At 42.2% G+C, this 27,555-nt stretch overlaps 1 protein-coding gene across 1 annotated transcript in view; it reads left to right on the forward strand.

The window, feature by feature from the left end:
• LOC142303971 (scaffold attachment factor B2-like) overlaps positions 1–27,555 on the forward strand; it is an 812,977-nt gene that overhangs the window by 590,237 nt on the left and 195,185 nt on the right. Inside the window, exon 15 of the mRNA XM_075345939.1 lies at positions 16,851–16,887. Coding sequence (XP_075202054.1) covers positions 16,851–16,887 — 37 coding nt within the window. The remainder of the gene's footprint in view (positions 1–16,850; positions 16,888–27,555) is intronic.

Below are 27,555 nucleotides of genomic sequence, written 5' to 3' on the forward strand. Positions count from 1 at the left end.
TATTACATATTTACAATTTATTACAGTTTTTTGTTCTTAAGTTGTATTCCAATAAATATATTTTATCATTTATCTAAATATCTTGATTATTGTATCATAAAAATGATTAAATGTCTGATGTTCACATTGCACTACAATAAATTTTTCACTTAAATATAAGCAATATACTAAATGTTATTATTTAGTATGTTTTTGTTGAAAACTGTTTTTTTGCCATTTACATAGTGTATTACATAGTGTTATATAGAACACTATGTAATACACTATGTAAGTGGCAAAAACAGTTTTCAACAGAAACATAGTAAATAACATTTGTGCAGTCTATGAATTTGTTCTAAGAAATTGAATTGCTTCCATCAGATCCTCCTTCATAGATGACCTCAAATCTGACCTGATAATTTTAAGGCTAGAGAACAACCTCTATACACGAACTTGGTTTGGAGGCAAAGCCGTAACCACATGGGCAACATCTCTATCAATTTCCGGGTATAAAGGAATTGTCTCATGCACAGGCAGTTTTGATGAACGGTTGAATTTTTCTATTTCTTTGAGAGCAAGTGAAAAATGTTGCTGAAATCTGGTCAATCTGCTGCTATAGGAGACGGAGGGAAATCTTTTTCCTTGCGGAAATGCTTTGCCCGCTCCATGTCATCCAAATACTTGTCAAAGTTAAACTCCTCATCTGATGAGGATGAAGATATGGCAGCAGTAACACTGTCAGCACCCAAGTCCTCTTGTGCCTGGCAGTCCTGCAGCCGCTCATCTCAACTGCTACCTCAGTCACAGTTTCTTTTCCTTTAGTAAGCTGTTGATCATCAATCAGTATACGATGACTTGGGTTCACATAAACAGCTGCCAGAAGAAATTTATTTTCCAATAGCTGTGTCTCTCTCCGTTTCATTGAAACAGAAAAGCCATCTGCGATTACACCTCATTTTTGGGATAGGCAAAATAGCAAGTTCTTCCACTCCCTTATGAAAATGCCAGGAGTTAAATCCTCAGCTTGTAATTTTTTAGTCACGGTAAATGGGTGATTAAGCAATTCCTTCAATTCAGCCACCTGTGTCTATTGACCTTCATTTAGGGTTACTTGAGGGTTCACCATATCTATAACAAACGATCTTAGTTCAAACAATCGCTCAGTCATTAAATAAGTGCTGCCTCACCGAGTGGTTTGATCAACAATTGCCCCTTTCTTAGCATGTCTCTTCAAGATGGAATCAATTTTAGGGGTTCTGGTGGTAATAACCAACTTCCTAACTTTTCCAATCAGATTTCCAGCATGTCCGCCCAGTTTCACACATTCGGCTTTTTGATGGTTTGGCGGATGCAGCGCACGCCAGTACATTACGATACAGTACAGTGGCAGCACCACAACTACCGGGTCACATGCTCTGGTCACATGACAGCATGTGACCACAGTTTGTCGCGCTGCCACTGTACTGTATACACTGTACTGGAGTGCGCCGCATCCGCCAAACCGGGGAAAAGCCGGATATGTGAAACCGGGGTCCCTCTTGCAGACCATCTCTTCTTGCCAGCTGCAGCGTGTGTACAACACAGTGCATGTGATAAATATGAAAGTGTTTTGAAGCAGTTTCAACAAGATTATCTAATCCTAAAGTATCATTTTGCTGTTCTTCTGTTGTAATATCTGCTTGTTCCTCAGTTACATGAACAGCACTGTGGCTTTCCATCTCTAATATACTGAATCCTAAATTTTCTTCTAGCTTTTGTTCATTACTCTTATTCATGAGTTGAATTGTACTTATCATGTTTGAAGCATTGTCCGTTACAATAGCAAGAACCAGTTCTTTTTTAAGTTCATAATCTTGCAGAACTTTTTCCACTAAGGCCTGGAGAAACTGGCCGGTGTGATGAGCTTTAGTAGCTTTTACTGCCAGTGTCTTGCTAACAATTTCTTTCTTGTCACAAACATCGAACATTGATGGCAAAATAGTTCAGTGAAATGCAGTGACTCTGGGATCCCAGCAAAGGCATTGGGTTTCAAGATATGACATTCAGACACATCGTTTTGTGAGGATCCGTTTTTGGGCTCAAAAATAATTCCTCACAAAAAATGAGCAAGTCAGTTTGTGTGGTGTTTTTCTAATCTGATTTTGCTATTGAAAGCATTATTTATGAGCCCAAAAACCTTTCAGGTGATGCGTTTTTTTAAAAAGCTGATCTGCTTTTGCAGCTGAAAAATGTATCCTCAAAAACGCAGCAACAACGCTGTGTGTGAATGTAGCTTAAAGGCCCTGTCACACACAGAGATAAATCTGCGGCAGATCTGTGGTTGCAGTGAAATTGTGGACAATCAGTGCCAGGTTTGTGGCTGTGTACAAATGGAACAATATGTCCATGATTTCACTGCAACCACAGATCTGCCAAAGATTTATCTCTGTGTGACAGGGCCTTTAGATCAGGAATAGAACAGACATTTATAGGACATTTCATAACTTTCCCAAATTCCTATGAAAAAATATTCAGCACATTCTGCATTGATATACTATCCCCAATTTATTATATATTTTAGGAGTCTGAGTCGGTGCATTTTATACAGACTCCGACTCCACCAAAATGAGCTCCGACTCCACAACTCAGACTCCACAGCCCTGCTTAGCCCATATATGGGACGTTACCTTTTACTGCTCCGATGGTAGCTATAATGTATTGCAATGCACGGTCATTGCAATACATTACACTATCAACACAGTACTGACAGAAGTATCTTGCTTGGGTCATTATGGCAGCGATTGGGCCCTTGCAATCGCCCTCTCCCCGACACCTAAATGCTGCAATTGATTGAGGAATTTAGAGGGTTAAATAGCCAGGGGCACCATCCCTTATTGTGAGAACCAGAGTTCACCTGTCAGGAATACTTCATTATAGCTGCTACAGAATCTCACAATACATCTTAGGCTCCCTTCACATGTACTACGTATGAAACACATACTTTTGGCACGGTCTGTTTTTACTATTCGTATTTAGGTGTGTACCGTCCGTGTAATACGTACCGGAATGAAATTACTGATTTTTATATGTTAAAGATATGCAAAGGTAATGATAGATACAGTGACATGTAAAAATGTGGGAACCCTTAGTCAAAATTAAAGTTACATAGGTTGAAGAAAGACCTAAATCCACCTAGTTCAACTTTTCTCCACCAATTCTACATTTTGTCACTGAGTTCTTTATAACCAACAATGTTTTGTGTACTGAGGAAATCATCCAGCCTTTTTTTAAAAGCTATTATAGTATCTGCCAGTACTACTTCCTGTGATAGGGCATTCCATACTCTGACTGCTCTAACTGTAAAAAACCCTTTCTTATTTAGCTGCCGGAATCGCTTTTCTTCCACTCGCAGTGTATGCCCCTTGGTCCTTAGTATTGTCTTTGGAAGGAATAAGTTCTATGCCAGTCCTTTATATTGACCACACATGTATTTATACATATAAATGAGATCTCCTCTGAGACGTTTTTTTTATAAGCCAAACATATATCTTACTTTTTCAACTTCTCATCATATGAGAGGCCTTCCATTCCTTGTAGTAGTCTAGTTAGCCGCCTTTCAACAGACTCTAACTTCTGAATGTCCTTTATAAAATGTGGAGCCCAAAACTGGATCTCTTATTCTAGATGTGGTCTTACAAGGGATTTATAGAAGGGTAACAATGCTTTGGGATCCCAGGATCTACCGTATTTTTCAGACTATAAGACGCACCGGACCATAAGACGCACCCTGGTTTTAGAGGAGGAAAATAGGAAAATGAAATTTTAAGCAAAAAATGTGGTCATGACACACTTATGGGGCGAGAATCTGCTGCTGACACTGCTATGGGGGTAATGTCCCCAAATTCTCTACTAAGGTACCCCATCCTGGTAATGATCCTCCATCCTTGTATATGCATCCCATCCTTGTATATACAGTGCCTACAAGTAGTATTCAACCCCCTGCAGATTTAGCAGGTTTACACATTCGGAATTAACTTGGTATTGTAACATTTGGACTGTAGATCAGCCTGGAAGTGTGAAATGCACTGCAGCAAAAAAGAATGTTATTTCTTTTTTTATTTTTTTTTTTTAAATTGTGAAAAGTTTATTCAGAGGGTCATTTATTATTCAACCCCTCAAACCACCAGAATTCTGTTTGGTTCCCCTAAAGTATTAAGAAGTATTTCAGGCACAAAGAACAATGAGCTTCACATGTTTGGATTAATTATCTCTTTTTCCAGCCTTTTCTGACTAATCAAGACCCTCCCCAAACTTGTGAACAGCACTCATACTTGGTCAACATGGAAAAGACAAAGGAGCATTCCAAGGCCATCAGAGACAAGATCGTGGAGGGTCTCAAGGCTGGCAAGGGGTACAAAACCCTTTCCAAGGAGTTGGGCCTACCTGTCTCCACTGTTGGGAGCATCATCCGGAAGTGGAAGGCTTATGGAACTACTGTTAGCCTTCCACGGCCTGGACAGCCTTTGAAAGTTTCCACCCGTGCCGAGGCCAGGCTTGTCCAAAGAGTCAAGGCTAACCCAAGGACAACAAGGAAGGAGCTCCGGGAAGATCTCATGGCAGTGGGGACATTGGTTTCAGTCAATACCATGAGTAACGTACTCCACCGCAATGGTCTCCGTTCCAGACAAGCCTGTAAGGTACCTTTACTTTCAAAGCGTTATGTCAAGGCTCGTCTACAGTTTGCTCATGATCACTTGGAGGACTCTGAGACAGACTGGTTCAAGGTTCTCTGGTCTGATGAGACCAAGATCGAGATCTTTGGTGCCAACCACACACGTGACGTTTGGAGACTGGATGGCACTGCATACGACCCCAAGAATACCATCCCTACAGTCAAGCATGGTGGTGGCAGCATCATGCTGTGGGGCTGTTTCTCAGCCAAGGGGTCTGGCCATCTGGTCCGCATCCATGGGAAGATGGATAGCACGGCCTACCTGGAGATTTTGGCCAAGAACCTCCGCTCCTCCATCAAGGATCTTAAGATGGGTCGTCCTTTCATCTTCCAACAAGACAACGACCCAAAGCACACAGCCAAGAAAACCAAGGCCTGGTTCAAGAGGGAAAAAATCAAGGTGTTGCAGTGTCCTAGTCAGTCTCCTGACCTTAACCCAATTGAAAATTTGTGGAAGGAGCTCAAGATTAAAGTCCACATGAGACACCCAAAGAACCTAGATAACTTGGAGAAGATCTGCATGGAGGAGTGGGCCAAGATAACTCCAGAGACCTGTGCCGGCCTGATCAGGTCTTTATAAAAGATGATTATTAGCTGTAATTGCAAACAAGGGTTATTCCACAAAATATTAAACCTAGGGGTTGAATAATAATTGACCCACACTTTTATGTTGAAAATTTATTAAAATTTAACTGAGCAACATAACTTGTTGGTTTGAAAGATTTATGCATCTGTTAATAAATCCTGCTCTTGTTTGAAGTTTGCAGGCTCTAACTTATTTGCATCTTATCAAACCTGCTAAATCTGCAGGGGGTTGAATACTACTTGTAGGCACTGTATGTACCCCATCCTGGTATTTATTCCCATCCTGCTATATACCGCCATCCTGCTATATACCGCCATCCTGCTATATACCACCATCCTGGTATATGCCCTCATCCTGTTATATACCCCCATCCTGCTATATACTGCCATCCTGGAATATGCCCCCATCCTGCTATATACCCCTATCCTGCTATATACTGCCATCATCCTGCTATATACCCCCATCCTGCTATATACTGCCATCCTGGAATATGCCCCCATCCTGCTATATACCCCCATTTTTCTATATACTGCCATCCTGCTATATGCCCCCATCCTAGAATATACCCCCATCGATCCTGATATATACCTCCATCCATCCTGATATATACCCCTATCCATCCTGATTTATACCCCCATCCTTCTATATGGCCTGTATCCTGTGGCACACAAAAAAAATGTTTATTTTCTCCTTTCCTCGCTCCATGCAGCATTGCTCCTCCTCCTGTTAGTGCCGGCAGCAGTGCTGCTGACCTGTGTGGAGCTGTCACCATTGTCTGCAGCATGACTCGTCCTCCTGTCTGCCTGTCAGCTGACCTGTGTGGAGACTAGCGGTGCACACAGCGATGACGTCATCGCTGTGCTCACCGCTCTCTACACACAGATCAGCTGGCCGGCAGACAGGAGGAGATTGCGATGCTGTAGACAACGGTGACAGGTGAATATACTGATTCACTGCCCCCCACGCTTATGATGATGCGCGGGGGGCAGTGAATATAGCCACACATGCTCCAAGCTGTAGTTTCCAGGGGTGATCACGCGGGCCGGCTGTTAATTATGCGCGCACCCCCCGCCCATCTTCCCGCCCACCTGTCAGCACCGGTGGTTTCAGCGCTAAGAGATGATGGGCGGGATGATGGGCGTACATATGAAATGAGCAGGCCCACGTGGTCACGGCAGGCTGCTACAGCCTACTAATGCCACCGATGACCCGCTCCACCCTAAAATCTTGTTTGATTTAGCAGCTGCTGCTTGACATTGAGTACTACTGCTCATCTTATTTGTAATGAGAATATCCAAGTCCTTCTCCTGTTCTGTAGTGCTGAGTTTACTTCCATTTAATGTATACGCAGCTATAGGATTACTCCGTCCTAGGTGCATTAGTTTACATTTATCAACCTTAAATCTTATTTGCCAAGTATCTGCCCATTGTGACATCTTATCCAGATCGTTTTATAATATTGTACTATTTAGGTCAGTTTTTAATATCCTACATAGTTTGGTGTCATCAGGAAAGACTGACACTTTACTATCAATCCCATCCACAAGATCATTAATAAGGAGATTAAAAAGAATTGGTCCTAGCACAGATCCCTGTGGCACCCCAATGCTGATTATAGCCCTTTTAGAGAATGTACCATCTTTTAGCCATCTCCTCACCCAGTTGCATATAGTTTCTCCTAGTCCTTGCTTCTGGAACTTTAGTATAAGGCTATTATGCGGTACAGTATCAAATGCCTTTGCAAAGTCCAAATAAATCACATCAGCTACATTACTAATATCCAGATTTGCACTTACCCTACCACCTCATAGAACACCAACAGGTTGGATAGACACGACTTATTTTCATGAATCCATGCTGTCTGTCAGTTATTATATTATTTTCTGCAATATATTTTTGCATGTCATCCCTTAAAATGCCCTCAAAAACTTTGCACACCACTGATGTCAGACTTACTGAATGGTAGTTGCTTGGATCCACCTTCTTACCTTTCTTAAATATCGTTACCACATCAGCAATCATTTAATCCTGAAGCACCAACCCTGTTACAAGTGAGTCTAAAAAGATGAGATACAGTGGTCTGTCGATTACGGAGCTCAATTCCCTCAATATTCGTGGATGAATGCCATCTGGCCCGGGGATTTGTCAATGTTTAATTTACTCAGACGAAGGCATACTTCTTCTTGTGTTAAATTAATTATATCGGGTGGTGAACTTTGATTTTTCTCTTGTTGAATGATCCCTGGAACAGTCAGTTCCTTGGTGAACACGGATGAGAAGTGCCTGTTTAATATCTCAGTCTTTAGTTTGTCCTCTATAACTAACTTGTTATATTTTAAGGGGCCGATACTATCCTTTGTTTTCCTTTTGGCATTAATGTATTTATGATTAATCTCTTTTTATTGAATTTTTATGCAACAAGTGAAACAAAATTATGAAAGGAGGGAAAAGGAAGAGCAAGAAGAAAGGGGGTAGGGGTGGGAAAAGACATCAATTATAAACTCTCATAGTAGACGTGTCAGATACAATCAATTACGTTCGTCACTGATATTGTAAGTCCGAATCTTGACCATAACTCTAAAGAAACAATAGCACCCTATACCCCGTCTCATAGACCTTTGCTCAGTAAATATTTTGCTTTCAGGTGCACAACAAAGACGGTCACTCTAAATTCTGTTACTAACCCCATATTTGTCATTTGACTAATCCATTTGTATTGAATTATAACATTTCAACTATTAAAGGAATAATAAAAGGAAGGAGAGTAAAAATGAGGGAAAAGTAGGCGGGAAAGAAAGAAACGGTAAAATCAAGACCACGCAGGGTCCAGTGTTCATATATATTTAACTCTATACCTCTTCAAACATGTAAATCAAAAATCTTATCATATTCTCAGCTTTAACTACATCACCCGTTATAAAGGTTTCCCCGAGAACCTTAACTCCACCAACCTCTTGCTATCGTGTGCATATCAGATTATAATAAACTGAACTCCATGTTTCGGTCTGGAGGGAATCCTGGTTGTTGCTCAACCAATACATTCGCTATCGTACCTCGTAATTTAGGGAAGGAGTGCTAACAAGTAAAGAAAGTGAGGTGAACAGAATAGGGGGGAAATGCCCAAACCATTGCCTGTGGGTCAGGGCCATTAAATTGGCTAGGTCGAAAGTCAGGAAAAGAAAAGAGAGTAAAAGAAGGGGCATGAGCTTGTGTTAGAACGAGGGGGTAATATATAAGAAGCCTCGTATGAAGAAAAGATGGGAGAGAAGAATGAGATGAGCAGAAGTGTACCAATAGAAAGAGAAATAAAGGAGGAAAGAGGGGAATGAAAGAGGTAAAAAAAAAAAAAAAAAAAAAGGGGGGGGGAAGGGAGGAAGGGGATGGGGCGGATAGGGGTATTGGGAACACTCAAGTTCTCTGATGCTGATCCTACGGCGCCAGAAGTCTCGCAAAGTCCTGTGACTCTTTGAACAGAATCCATGGTTGCCAGGTCCTGACATAGATGTCGTACATATCATTAGCCGTAGCAGAGAGTTCCTCCATGAGAGCAATATGTGAGAGTTCCTGAAACCATTCCCCAGCAGGTGGCGTCTCCGTCCTTCGCCAGTACTTGAATATTACTGATCTGGCTGCTATCAGGCAAAGCCTGAGGAGATCCCTTTTTTGTGCCCCGATGGATCCTGGCAACATAGAATCGCCACCTTGGGGGGGGGGGTTGAACCTGGGTTCCAGTGATTTTAGTATAGGCCCTGAATACCATATCCCAAAAGGGTTTAATTTTGTCCCACCAGATATGGGACATTGTCCCCTTTTTAGTTCCGCAACACCAGCACCTGTCCGATACCGATGTGAATTTTGTTTGGAGAAAGATACCACCAAGCCAGGATTGTGTAATTTTTCTCCTTAGCATTTCCTGCCACCGACATTTTGTGGGTGAAGAGGAAAGCTTTGTTTGTCCGCCTCTGAAAAAGAGGTGTCCAACTCCTTTTCCCATGCCTGAATATATTCGGGAACCTGGGGACTAGGTTGCCGATTGAGGTGACTATAGATCAATGAAATCAAGTGAGTGGGTGGTGATCCCCAGAGAAATAAACCCTCAAACAGTGTAAGTGTCACCGGAAAGGATTGCCGACTCCCATCTCTCCAAAAAGGACCGCAACTGACTATACTGCAACTATGATAATCTCTTAGGGGGATCCATTCTCTCCAACTCCTCCAGTGAAGGAATGCAAAAACCCTTTAGTAAATGTACCACTCTAAGGTCGAAGTTTTTGTGCCATCTAAGAAATTCCTCCGTCATATACGCCGGAGGGAACTCAGGGTTATTAAATATGGGGGCAAGCGGACTAAAAGGGGAAGACAATAAGTTTTTCGCCCTCAACCTGTCCCGCAGCGTCAACGTTGCCTTCACTAGTATCCCTGTGGGCTCTATGTGTATATTTTCCTTTCTCCCCACCCAAGGAAGGTTTCTAAGGGGTATTGGTGAGGAATTTTGCTCCAGTCTTACCCACTGTTTAGTGTCTGCCTGGTAGTGCCAGTCAAACAACCTGACCATCACTGATGCTTGGTGATATAATCGTAGATTTGGCAGCCCTGCCCCTCCTTCCTGTTTGTCTGGAGAGAGTTGGAAACTTGATTTTGGGTTTTGTCTGTTTCCATATGAATTTTATGAGTGCGGATTTCAGGGTTTTAAAAAAAGCTGGCTGGTGGAATAATGGGAACCGCCTGGAAGACATATAAACATTTTGGGAGAATGTCCATTTTGAAGGTGTTAATCCTTCCAAACCATGATAGGGGCTTCTTATTATATGTATTAAAATCTTTAAGGTTTTTTTTCTAATAACGTTTGGTAGTTTAATGTATACAATTTGCTAAGGTTGGCAGGTATATGAATTCCCAGATACTTTATTGATTATGTGCCACTTGAATGGGAAGTTGTTTTGGGATCTTTGGACTTCCGCTGCTGGCAAGGATATGTTTAGGGCTTCCGTCTTATTGTAATTGACCTTGAAATTACTAAGGTCCCCATAACGTTCAAATTCCTCCATAAGGGAGGGGAAGGTAATGTGGGGCTGTGAGATGTATAGCAGTAGATCGTCAGCGTAAAGAGCTGTTTTGTACTGTCTGCCTCCAAGGCTCTGACCATGCACACTGGGGTTCCCCCGGATTGCTTCTGCTGCCAGATGTTCCATGACTATGGTATATACAGTTAGGTCCAGAAATATTTGGACAGTGACACAAGTTTTGTTATTTTAGCGGTTTACAAAAACATGTTCAGAAATACAATTATATATATAATATGGGCTGAAAGTGCACACTCCCAGCTGCAATATGAGTTTTCACATCCAAATCGGAGAAAGGGTTTAGGAATCATAGCTCTGTAATGCATAGCCTCCTCTTTTTCAAGGAACCAAAAGTAATTGGACAAGGGACTCTAAGGGCTACAATTAACTCTGAAGGCATCTCCCTCGTTAACCTGTAATCAATGAAGTAGTTAAAAGGTCTGGGGTTGATTACAGGTGTGTGGTTTTGCATTTGGAAGCTGTTGCTGTGACCAGACAACATGCAGTCTAAGGAACTCTCAATTGAGGTGAAGCAGAACATCCTGAGGCTGAAAAAAAAGAAAAAATCCATCAGAGAGATAGCAGACATGCTTGGAGTAGCAAAATCAACAGTCGGGTACATTCTGAGAAAAAAGGAATTGACTGGTGAGCTTGGGAACTCAAAAAGGCCTGGGCATCCACGGATGATAACAGTGGTGGATGATCGCCGCATACTTTCTTTGGTGAAGATGAACCCGTTCACAACATCAACTGAAGTCCAGAACACTCTCAGTGAAGTAGGTGTATCTGTCTCTAAGTCAACAGTAAAGACAAGACTCCATGAAAGTAAATACAAAGGGTTCACATCTAGATGCAAACCATTCATCAATTCCAAAAATAGACAGGCCAGAGTTAAATTTGCTGAAAAACACCTCATGAAGCCAGCTCAGTTCTGGAAAAGTATTCTATGGACAGATGAGACCAAGATCAACCTGTACCAGAATGATGGGAAGAAAAAAGTTTGGAGAAGAAAGGGAACGGCACATGATCCAAGGCACACCACATCCTCTGTAAAACATGGTGGAGGCAACGTGATGGCATGGGCATGCATGGCTTTTAAAGGCACTGGGTCACTTGTGTTTATTGATGACATAACAGCAGACAAGAGTAGCCGGATGAATTCTGAAGTGTACCGGGATATACTTTCAGCCCAGATTCAGCCAAATGCCGCAAAGTTGATCGGATGGCGCTTCATAGTACAGATGGACAATGACCCCAAGCATACAGCCAAAGCTACCCAGGAGTTCATGAGTGCAAAAAAGTGGAACATTCTGCAATGGCCAAATCAATCACCAGATCTTAACCCAATTGAGCATGCATTTCACTTGCTCAAATCCAGACTTAAGACGGAAAGACCCACAAACAAGCAAGACCTGAAGGCTGCGGCTGTAAAGGCCTGGCAAAGCATTAAGAAGGAGGAAACCCAGCGTTTGGTGATGTCCATGGGTTCCAGACTTAAGGCAGTGATTGCCTCCAAGGGATTCGCAACAAAATATTGAAAATAAAAATATTTTGTTTGGGTTTGGTTTATTTGTCCAATTACTTTTGACCTCCTAAAATGTGGAGTGTTTGTAAAGAAATGTGTACAATTCCTACAATTTCTAACAGATATTTTTGTTCAAACCTTCAAATTAAACGTTACAATCTGCACTTGAATTCTGTTGTAGAGGTTTCATTTCAAATCCAATGTGGTGGCATGCAGAGCCCAACTCGTGAAAATTGTCACTGTCCAAATATTTCTGGACCTAACTGTATCAACGGTGACAAAGGGCAGCCCTGTCTGGGGCCATTATGAATCTGAAATGGAGCCAAGAGAGAGCCAGTTGCTTTAATTTGTGCCGTAGGGCCAACGTAAAGGGCCATTATGTTAGCAAGGAAGCCCCCCCCTTAGGCCAATCTGTTTAAGAGCCGCTTCCATGAACCCCCAGTGTACGTGATTAAAAGGCTTTTCGGCGTCTAAGGATAACAAACCTATACCTCCCTGGCACTCAGCCGCGCTGGCAACCAACGATATGGTCTTACATACATTATCCCTCGCCTCCCGTCCTTGTACAAACCCGACCTGGTCTGAATGTATTATGTCTGGGAGTTATGGGGTCAGTCTAATGGCTAGAAGTTTTGCAAATATTTTGATGTCTACGTTAATCAACGATATTGAGTGTTAATTTGAAATTACTAAGTGGTCTTTCCCTGGTTTGGGAATCAAAGTAATGTGAGCCTCTAGTGATTGTGGGGCAAACCGATTAGTAAATGTAACAGAGTTGAACACTTTTGTAATAAAGGGTGTAAGTTGGTCCTTAAATGTTTTATAAAGTAATGGAGAAAACCCATCTGGGCCAGGGCTCTTTCCGCTAGGCGTGTTATTAATTGCCTCCTCTACCTCTGCCTCAGTGAAATGTTCCTCAAGCTGTGCCTGAGTGTCTTCGTCCAAAACAGGGAGGGCCGTGTCTTCAATATATTTATCAATTTATCAATTCGCCTTTGGAATTCTTGGGGATCCAGATCCGAAAATTTCGCCTTTAATGTTATACAAGTTTGAGTAAAATGTTTTCATATCATCTTAAATTTCTATAGTATTATGTGCCTCTGACCAATTTGGATGCCTCAGTCGGGGAATGAATTGTGTTTGTGTGCGGGGGTGTAGAAGACGTGACAGTGGACGACTACATTTGTCCGAGTAATTGTACAAAATCCTCTTAAACTGGCATTAATGTATTTATAAAAGATTTATTTTAATGTCATTGGTGATTTTTGTTTCAGTAGCTAATTTTGCTTGCTTGATTTTTTTTTTTTTCATTTCCTATTGATATCTTCTGAAATTCTATTTCTGTATTCTCATCCTTCAAGATTCTAAACACCCTCTTTTTTTGTTTTATTATACTTTGTGCTGTCTTATTTATCCATAGTAGTTTCTTTTTATTCCTGGACATTTTATTACCAGAGGGTATAAGTTTTTTACAGGACTTTAGGAGTATATCCTTAAACTGACCCCATTTATGTTCGGTATCCCCAGTTACCAGAACATTGTCCCAATCTACACAATTGGGCTATTTCTTTAATTTGTTTAAGAAATCTTTCCTAAAATTTCAGGTTTTAGCATTTCCCCTTTTAAATGTTCTATTGAATATTACTTTGAAGCTTACCATATTATAATCACTATTGTCCAAGTGCTCCCGGACCTGTAGATCTGAAGTTGTATCTGGTCTATTTGGCAGGACCAGATCTAGGAAATTCTTCCCCCGTTGGTTCATCTAGCATCTGAGAGAGGAAAATGTCATGAATAGTTATTTATTGTGAACAGTTAAGCAAGTTCAAGATTAAATGATCTCTGAAAGGCACAAAGTTAGTTTACTCATTGTTTACATTTAAAAATTTTAAAAAGGAAAATGGTAAAATTTGGGCACTTTTGGAGGTTTGTGTGCTCTGATAACTTTGATCTAGGTTTCAAACTTTAATTTGCCTGTTAGGGTTACGGCTCGTTCACCATTTTTCTACTGTTCAGAGACATTTGCAAAAATATGGCATTCATGGAAGAGTAATCAAACGTCTGCATCCTCACCATAAAATTTGGTGTTAGAAGTATGCAAAATAACATCTAAATTAGCCTGATGCACTTTGGAAATGCCCTGTGGACTGATGAGGTTAAAATAACTCTGGCCACAATGATCAAAGACAGGATCAAAGACAAAAGGGCACTAAATCTCAGGAAAAGAGCATCTTGCCAACCATTAAACGTGGATCAATCATGCTTTGGGGTTGTGTTGCAGCAATTTGTACTGGGAATGTTTCATTGGTAGAGGGAGGAATGGATTCAATGAAATCTTAAACAGGTTCTTGATGCAAACATAACCCCATCTGTAAAAAAGCTAAAGTTGAAAAGAGGATGGCTTCTACAAATGGATAATGTTCCTAAACACGTCATAATCCACAATAGACTACCCTTAAAAGGCGCAAGCTGAAGGTTTTACATTGACCCTCACAGTCCCTTGATTTGAACATCATTGAAAACCTGTGGCTAAACCTCAAAAGAGCAGTGCATGCAAGATGAGCCAGGAATCTCACAGAACTAGAAGACTTTTAGGCCTACCAACTATTTTGAGAAGCTTGTGGAAGGATATATAAAATGTTAAAACGTTTTACCAAAGTCATACAGTTTAAAGGGAATCTGTCATGACTTTGTCCTTTTTAAACTGTTAATATGGGCATACAGGTTATAGAATGCTGCAAAAAATCTATACCTGTCTGCCTTATATCAGATGCCTCTCCTAAGGTCCTACAATGCCCTACACATGAGGTAACGACATAGTGAATCAGAAGAACTATACTACATTTTTAATTGGCGCTATTTGCTAATATTGTTATTATTACACCGGCTACATAATAGGATAGGTTCTTGGAGTTGGGAATACCCCTTTAGGCCCTGTGTGGATGCTGCGGATTTACCCACAGAATTGCCGTGGAATTCGCTGAAGGAATGCTGCAGAAAATGTTTATAACATTTCTGCAGTCCTCCAGCAAAATTTCCAGCAAAATCTATGGGGATTAAAAAATGCTGTGCGCACACTGCGTTTTTTTGTCCCTGCGGATTTTGCTGCGGAATTAATGTGCATGTCACTTTCCGCAGGTACCTTCGGTTTGGAGTGCTGGCAGATCAATCACCCACTGACTCTGGGACGGCGGAGGATTGATCCCTGGTATCTGGCCAGATGCTGCTCCCAATATAAAGTTTATGGGGAACACAATCTCGCGCAAAGGGGTAGGAGCAAGCGCTTCATACTTACCGATCACCGGGCGGCTGTCACACTGCTGCCGCGGCAGCTCTTACATCTTCCCGAGCCGGCCGCTCATTAGTCTCATAACATATTCACGCCTTCCCTGCTCACCGGTGGCTGTTATTGGTTGCAGTCAGACCCGCCCCCACGCTGAGTGACAGCTGTCTGACTGCAACCAATCACAGATGCTGGTGGGTGGGTCTAAAGCGTACAGTAAAATAAATAATTTAAAAAAAAACAAAAAACGGCGTGCGCTCCCCCAATTTTGATAACCAGCTAGGATAAAGCCTCACAGGAATTCTGGAATGCTGGAATTCTCAGGCTGGGGAGCCCCACGTTACGGGGAGCCCCCCAGCCCAAAAATATCAGCTAGCAGCTGCCCGGAAGAGCCACATCCTTTAGATGCGACAGTCTCGGGACTTTTCCCGGCTCATCCCAAATTGCCCTGGTGCGGTGGCAATCGGGGTAATAAGGAGTTAATGGCAGCAGCCCATAGCTGCCACTAAGTCTTAGTTTAGTGATTGCATGTGTCTGAGACACCCCCTCATCACTAAACTGTAAGTGAAAGTAAATAAACACAAACACCCCAAAAATCCTTTATTTGAAATAAGACAAAAAAGCTCCCTCTTTCACTACTTTATTAACCCTACCAATAACAGTCCTCCAGGTCCGACGTAATCCACACGAGGTCTCACGACGCTTCCAGCTTTGCTACACCTGACACTCACAGCGAGCGCTATAGACCATGACTGCTCACTGTGAGGGTCAGGCCGCAAGTGAAGTGAGCCATGCGGGATCAGCGGTGACTTCACTCATGTGCTTTGCCATGACAGGTGGAGGACTCAATTTGTCACTGCACATCAGCTGACTGAAGTCACCGCTGATATTATACTCCCCTTCTCCAGTGAGGCTCTCTTCGGACGCTGGTCTCCTGTTTCCAGGCCGGCTCATACATATGCAGTTATGCACTGCACAGCCGGACCCGTAAGTAGCATCGCGGGAGACTAAAGCACCACGGACAGCAGGAGCGAGGACAGGTGAGCATCTCCCTGTGCTATCAAAATAACGCAGGGACATACCGCGGTAAAACCGCATGCAGTTTGCTGCGTTTCTTTTTACCGCAGGTGCGGTAATCTTTCAGAGGGTGCGGAATTTTCTTAAGACGCACAGGGCTTTGAGCGGAAATTGGTTTTATTTGATAGGCAAAAACATTTAACTGGAGTTTCCAGACTTAAAATATGGATAACCTGTTAGGATAGTTAACATCAGACTGCTGGATGCTTGGCGCCCTGCAGCCAGCAGTTTTCAGCTCCGAATCAGATTAATTTTAATAATGAACAGTTCTTTACAGCACATCTAGATTCACTGTATAGGGGCAGTTAACGAACACTACACCTTAGCAAATATTCACTTCAATAGAAGCTGAACTGCGACCGGACCCAAAACCGCTAATTGGTTAGGGTGCTGTATGACCGCCTTTTATCTGATAACTTCTCCTTAGGGTTGGTCATTATCTGTATCTGATGCCTGAAAAACCCTTTTCAGGATGTTCTCTCACTTCGTTTCTTTATCTTTTTATTTTGTCATATATCTCTCAGTTCCTTTAGAAAGTGAATGAATGAATGAAAAGCACAAATACATATGCGATACGTTTTCAATTAAAACTTCAATATTTTCTAATTTGTTTATTTTTTTTGTAGGAGAGATGATTCAAGATCTGGAATGGGAAGCAGAGATGTGAGTATTTTAAATTTTTCATACAAGTTGTATTCATAGTTATATGCTTTAAATATCATTTCCAAATAAAATGACGTGTAATGTAGAGCCCCCCCATTAGGCTCACAAGTGTGTTATGGAGCTTAAAATCAGAGGGACGCTTCGACACTGGACTTCTTGTATTTTCCGTGGTGATGATGGAGGGACGTAATTAGACACAATTCTATTTTTACAATTAATTTTTATTAGTAACATTGCTTTTGTCATAATAACATTTAAAAAAGAAAAAAATATAAATGACTGTAATAGGCATTAGCGAGTCAGTTTGCAGTTACTTTGTGCGTATTGATTTGTTACTTTATTAGAAACAACTTGTGTAGATCCATTAAAAAATTGCAGTGCATTCTGCATAAATGTTGCGAACAAAATTTTCATTGTCATACATAATGTTGGTAATCGGGCACAATTAATTTGTTCCTAAAACAAAGAACCTACATGAGTATTGAGCTGGAAATAGAATGGAAAAAATTAATGTATAAAACACCGCTTTATTGGAATTAAATAAATGAGAAAATGAATAAGAGAGGTCAATCAATACTGATTCCACAAAGGTTGTGCATACTACACAGTTATCTATGTAAAATAATTGCAATAAAGAAATACATCAATACATAAAAGGCCTATACAAAATACAAGAACTGTGAAAACCAATGAGACATACAATGCTAGAATGGATCCACAAGGTGGCAATAAATTACAATTAAAAACCAGTGTTGAGCTCTTAAGGCCCTGTCACACACAGAGATAAATCTGCGGCAGATCTGTGGTTGCAGTGAAATTGTGGACAATCAGTGCCAGGTTTGTGGCTGTGTACAAATGGAACAATATGTCCATGATTTCACTGCAACCACAGATCTGCCAAAGATTTATCTCTGTGTGTGACGGGGCCTTTAGGCCCTGTGCGCACACTGCATTTTTCGTTGCGTATTTGCCGCGGTTTTTGCTGCAGAAAATGTTCATAACCTTTCTGAAGTTCTTCCCCAGCAAAACCTTTGGGGGAAAAAAATGCAGTGTGCAGAATTTCTGCAGCCAAAAGAATGAGCATATTACTTAATTTCCGTTTTTGCCATAGATAATGGTAAAGAAACGCAGGAACCAACCCGCGGCAAAACCGTGGGTGCGGTTTACCGCGGTAATTGCCGCTGGTGCAGGAATTCTACATAAAGGGTGCTGATTTTCCTGAAGAAAAACAAATTTGCAAGTGCGCATAGAGCCTGAAAATGAAGAAATACAAAAATGCAAACGTGCATGTGTAAATGTGAAAAATGAGATTGAATGTATGCCCAGATACAGATGCATCTCAATAAATTAGAATATCATCAAAAAGTAGTTCAGTAATTCAATACAGAAAGGGAAATGCATGTGTTATGTAGAGTCGTTACAAACAGGATGATTTATTTCTAGTGTTTATTTGTTTCTGTTAATGTTGTTGATTATGACTTACAGCCAATGAAAACCCAAAAGTAATTACCTCAGAAAATTAGAATAATTGCCCGAAAATACTTGCAAAGGCTTTCTAAGCTTCTAAAATGGTCCCTTTGTCTGGTTAAGTAGACGACACAATCATGGGGAAGACTGCTGACTTGACAGATGTCCAGAAGGCAGTCATTGACACTCTCCACAAGGTGGGTAAGCCACAAAAGGTCATTGCTAAAGAAGCTAGCTGTTGACAGATCGCTGTATCCAGGCAAATTAATGGAAGGTTGAGTGGAAGGAAAAAAAGGGGTAGAAAAAAAGCGTACATAAAACCAGGATAACCGCAGCCTTGATAGGATTAAGAAAAGTTTATTCAAAAATTTGGACGAGATTCACAAGGAGTGAACTGCTGCTGGAGTCAGTGCTTCAAGAGCCACCACACACAGGGGTATCCAGGACATGGGCTACAACTGTTGTGTTCCTTGTGTCAAGCCGCTCATGACCAATAGACCACGCCAGAAGCGTCTTACCTGGGCCAAGGAGAAAAAGAACTGGACTGTTGCTCAGTGGTCCAGTGTGTTGTTTTCAGATGAAAGTAAATTTTGTATTTAATTTGGAAATCAAGGTCCCAGAGTCTGAAGGAAGAGTGGAGAGGCACACAATCAAAGCTGCTTGAGGTTTGGGGAGCCATGTAATTCTGCTGGTGTAGGTCCACTGTGTGTTACCAACGCCAAAGTCGGCGCCGCTGGCTACCAGGAAATTATAGAGCACTTCATGCTTCCCTCTGCCGACAAGCTTTTTGGAGATGGAAATTTCATCTCACCTGTCTGCATGAAGCACGATTAAAGTTTACTTACACCGCAGAGTGCTGCCGATCTTTTCTTTGGATGACTCTGTATAATATATGCGTTTCACTTTTTGTATTGAATTACTGAAATTAACTTTTTGATGATATTCTAATTTGAGATGCACCTGTATCTGACAAAATGTAGAAAGAAAATTTAATGCTAATGGCCACAAAAGATAATATCGCTACTTATTGAATGTTTTAGAAACAATTAAATACTGCGTAGAAATGCTAGCTGTATCTATAAGTTTACAAAAAAAATGGTCAATGGGGGCATGAAGAAATAAGTGAAGATCATGGAAGTATAATCATCAATAGTGTATGTCAGTAAAGAAAGGCTCAAGATGATGGGAGAAACAACCTGCATCTATAGGGGTGCCTTTCCAATCCAAACAGGCAAAGAAATCACACCATAGATTTCCATAAATTTAAGTTGTAAAATAATGAGAAATGAGAGAGGGAAAAAGTATTTAACATGTGAAGAAAGAGGTTCAAAAAAACAAGGAGTGTCATGACACAAGCTGATTTCTGTCAGTAGTTAGAAAGCATTTCCTGCTACTACCGTAAGTGAAAAATATCAACTGGTTCAAATGATGGCCTGTAAAAAGTATCTCATTACTAAGGTGCCACACAAGAAACCTCTCATGATGGATAAAACCAATGAGCTGTGTCCATACCTTCACAACCTTATTATTGCAAAACACACTGTTTGCATTCGTTACAGAAGAATTTCTAAACTACTGAAGTTTCCTTTGAGCACTGTTTTGGCCATAACTCTGAAGTGGACATCTTTTCACCATAAACTGGCCACGACCAGGTGCTTCTCACAGGATTTCTGACAGAGAAGTGAAATTAATTATCAAAAGATCAAAGAACCACCTGTGGAGAGCTACAGAAAGACCTGAAATCAGGAGGTACAATTGTTTCAAAGAAAACGATAAGCAATACACTTGACCTCCATGGCTTGTATGCACGCTCACCACTCAAGACTCCATTGCTGAAGAAAAAAGCATTTCAAGCGCACTTAGGTTGGTCATCAACATTTAGACAAGGCTGTGAAATACTGGGAACATGTAGTCTGGTCAGTTGAGACCAATATTGGACTCTTTGGATGCCAAAATAGACACCATGTTTGGAGGCCAAACGTCACTGCATAGCATCCCAAAAACAACATACCAACAGTGAAGTTTGGAGGTGGGAACATCATGGTGGGGAGCTGTTTTTCAGCATACAGCGCAGGAAAACCTCATTTGATTGAAGGAAGGATGAATAGCCAAATGTACCAAGACATTCTTGATAAAAAAAAAAACTAACAAAAAACCTGATGCCCTTTTACGAGGATGATGAAACGAGAGTGGATATTTCAGCATGACAATGATCCCAAATACACAGCCAAGGAAACTCTCAATTTATTTCAGGGAAAGAAAGAAAATGAAGCTGCCAACATGGGCACGCCATCATCTAACCTAAATGCAATACAGAATGTACAGTGCCTACAAGTAGTATTCAACCCCCTGCAGATTTAGCAGGTTTGATAAGATGCAAATAAGTTAGAGCCTGCAAACTTCAAACAAGAGCAGGATTTATTAACAGATGCATAAATCTTACATACCAACAAGTTATGTTGCTCAGTTAAATTTTAATACATTTTCAACATAAAAGTGTGGGTCAATTATTATTCAACCCCTTGGTTTAATATTTTGTGGAATAACCCTTGTTTGCAATTACAGCTAATAATCGTCTTTTATAAAGACCTGATCAGGCCGGCACAGGTCTCTGGAGTTATCTTGGCCCACTCCTCCATGCAGATCTTCTCCAAGTTATCTAGGTTCTTTGGGTGTCTCATATGGACTTTAATCTTGAGCTCCTTCCACAAGTTTTCAATTGGGTTAAGGTCAGGAGAGTGACTAGGCCACTGCAACACCTTGATTTTTTCCCTCTTGAACCAGGCCTTGGTTTTCTTGGCTGTGTGCTTTGGGTCGTTGTCTTGTTGGAAGATGAAATGACGACCCATCTTAAGATCCTTGATGGAGGAGCGGAGGTTCTTGGCCAAAATCTCCAGGTAGGCCGTGCTATCCATCTTCCCATGGATGTGGACCAGATGGCCAGGCCCCTTGGCTGAGAAACAGCCCCACAGCATGATGCTGCCACCACCATGCTTGACTGTAGGGATGGTATTCTTGGGGTCATAGGCAGTGCCATCCAGTCTCCAAATGTCACGTGTGTGGTTGGCACCAAAGATCTCGATCTTGGTCTCATCAGACCAGAGAACCTTGAACCAGTCTGTCTGAGAGTCTTTCAAGTGATCATGAGCAAACTGTAGACGAGCCTTGACATGACGCTTTGAAAGTAAAGGTACCTTATGGGCTCGTCTGGAACGGAGACCATTGCGGTGGAGTACGTTACTTATGGTATTGACTGAAACCGATGTCCCCACTGCCATGAGATTTTCCCGGAGCTCCTTCCTTGTTGTCCTTGGGTTAGCCTTGACTCTTCGGACAAGCCTGGCCTCGGCACGGGTGGAAACTTTCAAAGGCTGTCCAGGCCGTGGAAGGCTAACAGTAGTTCCATAAGCCTTCCACTTCCGGATGATGCTCCCAACAGTGGAGACAGGTAGGCCCAACTCCTTGGAAAGGGTTTTGTACCCCTTGCCAGCCTTGAGACCCTCCACGATCTTGTCTCTGATGGCCTTGGAATGCTCCTTTGTCTTTCCCATGTTGACCATGTATGAGTGCTGTTCACAAGTTTGGGGAGGGTCTTAATTAGTCAGAAAAGGCTGGAAAAAGAGATAATTAATCCAAACATGTGAAGCTCATTGTTCTTTGTGCCTGAAATACTTCTTAATACTTTAGGGGAACCAAACAGAATTCTGGTGGTTTGAGGGGTTGAATAATAAATGACCCTCTGAATAAACTTTTCACAATTTAAAAAAAAAAAGAAAAAAAGAAATAACATTCTTTTTTGCTGCAGTGCATTTCACACTTCCAGGCTGATCTACAGTCCAAATGTCACAATGCCAAGTTAATTCCGAATGTGTAAACCTGCTAAATCTGCAGGGGGTTGAATACTACTTGTAGGCACTGTATAAAAGAAACTCAAAGCGCAATTGTTAACAATCCCTAAAAGAGGGAAGTATAAGAAACATTTAGGGAAATCGGGATGGATGAACACTTAAACTTTTCTTTCTTCCTTTTTAGCATGTGTTTATTAAATGGAAAGATGGAGGCATATCTAAAGAAGAATATAATACAGTCTGCAAAACCTGCAGGGCACGCATTAATTAGCCAAAGCTGATAATGAAATAAGGCTTGCAAGAGATATCAAAAGCAATAAAAAAGGATTTTGGAGTTATGTCAAAAATAAAATAAAAGTCAAAGATATAGGAATTTTACAGGATGAAAATGGTAAAGTTGTAAAAAATGATGTTGAGAAGGCCGAACTTTTTAAATTATTTTGCATCGGTTTTCTCTGAAAAAGTAAAATTAAAATCAACTGATCTTCACCGTTCTATTGTAGGATTAGAAGAATTCAGTCCATCAATAAACAAAGAGCTAGTGAGGGAATACTTAGCTAACATTAATGAATTCAAGTCCCTAGGTCCAGATGAATTACACCCCAGAGTACTGAAGGAGATGGCAGAGGAAATATTAGAACCACTCTTCATAATTTTTGAAAATTCTTGGAGAACAGGAGAAGTTCCAGAAGACTGGAGAAGAGCAAATGTCCCTATCTTCAAAAAGGGGAAGAAGGTGGACCCAGGGAACTACAGGAATTTGAGCCTGACTTCCATACCAGGAAAGATCTTTGAACAAATTATTAAACAACATTTATGCAAGTACCTGGATGAGAATGAAGTGATTAACCAGAGCCAGCATGGGTTTGTAACTAATAAGTCATGTCAGACTAACTTAATTTCCTTCTATGACAAAATCACTGACTGGGTGGATCAGGGAAATGCAGTAGATATAGTATATCTTGACTAGTAAAGCATTTGGCAAAGTATCTCATACAATCCTTATTGAAAAAATGACCAAGTGTGGAATGGATTCTTAACTAGCTTAGTGATCGGAGTCAAAGAGTAGTCATAAATGGCTGCACATCTAGTTGGAAGACTATCTCAAGTGGGGTACCGCAGGACTCTGTCCTGGGGCCCCATGTTGTTCAACAATGATTTAGATGAAGGTATTAAGGGTAAACTGATTAAATTTGATGATGACACAAAACTAGGAGGAATAACTAATACTAGAGAAGAGAGAGAGAGAGGATTAAACAAGATCTAAACAAGCTAGAACAATGGGCAGCAACTAATAGAATTGTTTTTAACAGGGAGAAATGCAAAGTCATACATCTTGGCAAGAATAATGAAAAGAGCATATACAGCATGGGAGGAATAGAGCTATCCAAAAGCATGTGTGAAAAAGGCTTCGGTATACTAATAGATCACAGACTGAACATCAGTCAACATTGTGACGCAGCAGAAAAAAGGCAAACACCATTCTAGGATGTATTAACAGAAGCTATAGTCTAGATCACGTGAAGTTGTTACCCCCCTTTACTTCTCTTTTGTCAGACCTCATCTGGAATATTGTGTCCAGTTCTGGGCACTACATTTTAAAAAATACATCAACAAACTGGAGCAAGTTCTGAGAAGAGTGACCAGAATGGTGACTGGTCTGCAAACCATGTCCTATGAGGAACAGTTACAGGATTTAGGATTGTTTAGCTTGCAAAAGAGAAGACTGAGAGGAGACTTAGGGGTGCTTTGCACGTTGCGACATCGCTACTGCGATCTCGTCGGGGTCAAATCGAAAGTGACGCACATTCGGCGCCAGTAACGACGTCGCAACGTGTAAAGCCTAGAAGAGAAGATGAACGAGCTTGAAACAGTCAAAAATCAGTGATCTGTGTCACGTCGGTCATTTTCATAATGTCAGTGCGTCCGCAGGTATGATGTTGTTCCTCGTTTTTGCGACAGCACGCATCGCTGTGTGAGAAGCCGCAGGAGCAAGGAACATCTGCTTACCTGTGTCCCGCGGCTCACGCCGACTATGCGGAAGGAAGGAGGAGGGCGAGATGTTTACGTCCCGCTCATCTCCGCCCCTCCGCTTCTATTGGCCGGCTGCCGTGTGACATCGCTATGACGCCGCACGACCCGCCCCCTTAGGAAGGAGGCGGGTCGCTGGCCAGAGCGACGTTGCAGGGCAGGTAAGTGCGTGTGAAGCTGCCGTAGCGATAATGTTCGCTACGGCAGCTATCACAAGATATCGTATGGGCAACGGGGGCGGGGACTATCGCGCTCGGCATCACTACAATCGGCTAGCGATGTTGCAGCGTGCAAAGTACCCCTTAATAGCTTTCTACAAATATCTTAAAGGCTGTCACACTGTAGACAGATTAGTTTTATTCTCCTTTTCACAAGGAAAGACTAGAAGGAATGGGATGAACCTGATGGGGAGGAGACACAGATTAGATATTAGAAAAAATTTTGACAGTGAGGGTGATCAATGAGTGGAACAGGCTGCCACGAGAGGTTGTGAGTTCTTCTTCAATGGAAGTCTTTAAAAAGAGACCCCTGTCTGGGGTGATTTAGTGAATCCTGCTTTGAGAAAGGGGGTTGGACTAAATGACCCAGGAGGTCCATTCCAACTTTAATATTCTATGATTCTATGAACTAAAGTTCATAGAAGTCCACAGAACCTTCAGGATTCCAAAATGGTTGTGTGGAAGAGTGGGACAGAAAAACACCTAAGCGATGCTTGTGATTAGTTTCTCCATACAAGAGGAGTCTTGAAGCGGTCATCCCCAACAAAGGCTTTTGTAAGGAGTATAAAACAAATTTCAGCAAGTGTGTTCAATACTTTTTTCTCTGTGCCACTTCTCGTTATTACACATCACTAAATTTATGAACTATCCATCTATGGTTTTTGTTTTTTTTGCCTTTTGTACATTGGATGGATTTTACTAACATTTGTTGAGAAATTCAGGTCAATAGCACCTTTTAGAAATATATTTAAAGTATATCACAAAAGTGTGTACACCCCTTGCGTTTTTTAAAATCTTTCATTTAGATCTTTTCATTGGACAACTCTGAAGATATGACACATTGATACAATGTAAAGTAGTCAGTGTACAGCTTGTATATTGTGTAAATTTGATGTGCCCTCTAAATACAATGTTTCTACAAAAAATAAGGCCTAGCGGGAATTTTCAGTGTAAAGGTTGCTTTATATGCTGCGACTTCGCTAGCGATCTCGTTAGCGATGTGACACGCCAGATCGCAGATAAGATTTGACGAGATCGCACATAGGTCATTTTTGTACCGCCGGTCACATGTGCGATCTCGGCAAATTGTATGTGCGATCTGGCGTGTTACATTGCTAACAAGATTGCTAGCGATGTCGCAGCGTGTAAAGTACCCTTAAGGCTTAACCCCTTCACGACCTTTGACGGATGTATCCATCATGGTGCCCTGGTACTTAAAGACCCATACATCTGTCATGGCGAAATTGCGGCCCCGGAGGCTTGGTGACTGCGATTGGTTTTCAAAAACTGTAGATTCGGGAAAGAGAGGACCTGTACCTGACCTCAGGAGGGGTGGTGTCTCCTCCCCGGACCTTCGGAGGCTGTGATTGGCTGAAGAACGCCGCTCAGCCAATCACAGCCAGTGTAATGTTTCAACCATTGAAAATGGCTGAAACATTGAAATCCAGCTATGATCAGTGCAGCTGTAGCACTGGTTATTGGCTGGAGCTGGGTGACCTTTGTTGCACCCGCCCCCAGCCCTGATTGGAGAGATCGGCCTTGTGACCGATCTCTCCAAGCACCGTGCATCTGGGACCGGTGAGCTGTAGGAGATCGCTCTCCTCAGCTTCTCCCTCCGTGGAAGCTGAGAAGAGCCATCCCTGCGGGTGCCAATCTGTGAGTCACAGCCCCGATCCACCGCTGCCCTCCTCCATCTGCTTCGCCCCTGCACCGCCGCTGCATGTGACGCCGCTTCTCTCCCGCCATGCCCCTGCATCTGACGCTGCTGCTCTCCTCCCGCTGCGCCCCTGCATGTGATGCCGCTGCGCCCCCTTGCATCTGACGCCGCTGCTCTTTCTGCTGCCTCCTTGTATCCGCCGCTGCGCCGTCTCTGCATTTGCTGCTCCACTCCCCCATCAGCCACCGTACTCTCTTCATCAGCCACCGCACTCTCCCCATCAGCCACCGCACCCTCCCCGATCTGCCTGCTCTCTCCCATCCCCTTAATCCTCTGCCCCCTCTCCCACCTCTCACCCTCCCGGATCTGCTGTCTCCTCCATCTGCTGCAATCCTGCTGCCTAGATCCATCCTGTAAGGTAACTATCCCCAATTTCACCTCCCACTCCCCTTCCACCTTCCCCCCATCTTCCGCCACTCCTGCATCTGTTGCACCCTCACCCATGCTCCCCGCTCCTCCATCCGCTGTGCCCTCCCCCATCCTCTGCCGCTCCTGCATACATTGCGCCCTCTTCCATCCTCCACCGCTTCTCCATCCACCGCGCCCTCACTCATCCTCTGCCGCTCCTGCATCCGTTGCGCCCTCTTGCATCCTCCATCCATCTTTTTTTCCGTCCCACCTAATCCCCATCCCGCTTTTTGCAGCACATCCATGCATGCGTCCTGGGTTTGTTTTCTGTAAACTAAGAAAGAAATACAAATAAACTTAGTTTAGGGCCAGTAAAATTATACTGTAGTAATTGTCAACTACAGTATTTTTAACTGAATATTGTAAGGGTCAGCCCAGTGCCACACGTGAGAGCGATGCACGAGTCTCACATCGCATCATCCGGCACAGTCGCTCTTTTCCAGACAGGAGTGTGCGGCTGTTCTGGATGATGCAATGCGAAATTTGTGCATCACTCAAACATGTGGCACTTGCCTTAGTGCCATAGTGTCAGTTGCAGGCACTCATATTTTTTTTTTTTTTTACTGACGTCCATATTTTTTATTTCGCTAAACGAATATTTTTTTGAATGGTGGGGGGGTCTAGTTTCCAAAATGGGGGTCACATGTGGGGAAGCTCCACTGTTTGGGCACATCAGGGGGGTCTCCAAACACAACATGGTGCGGCTAACGATTCCAGCTAATTCTCCATTTAAAAAGTCAAATGACGCTCCATCCCTCTGGAGCTCTGCCGTACACCCAAACAGTGGTTTTCTGCCACATATGAGGTATCAGCGTTCTCAGAAGAAATTGCCCAACAAATTTTGCGGTTCATTTTATCCTGTTACCCCTGTAAAAATTAAAAAATTGAGCCTAAATTAACATTTTTGTAAAAGTACTTTTTTGTTTTTATGCCTCAATGTATGAAGCATGTGAGGGTTCAAAGTGCTCATTACCCATCT

Source organism: Anomaloglossus baeobatrachus, chromosome 1 (genome assembly GCF_048569485.1).
Source record: "Anomaloglossus baeobatrachus isolate aAnoBae1 chromosome 1, aAnoBae1.hap1, whole genome shotgun sequence".
In the NCBI taxonomy this organism is placed as follows: Eukaryota; Metazoa; Chordata; class Amphibia; order Anura; family Aromobatidae; genus Anomaloglossus; species Anomaloglossus baeobatrachus.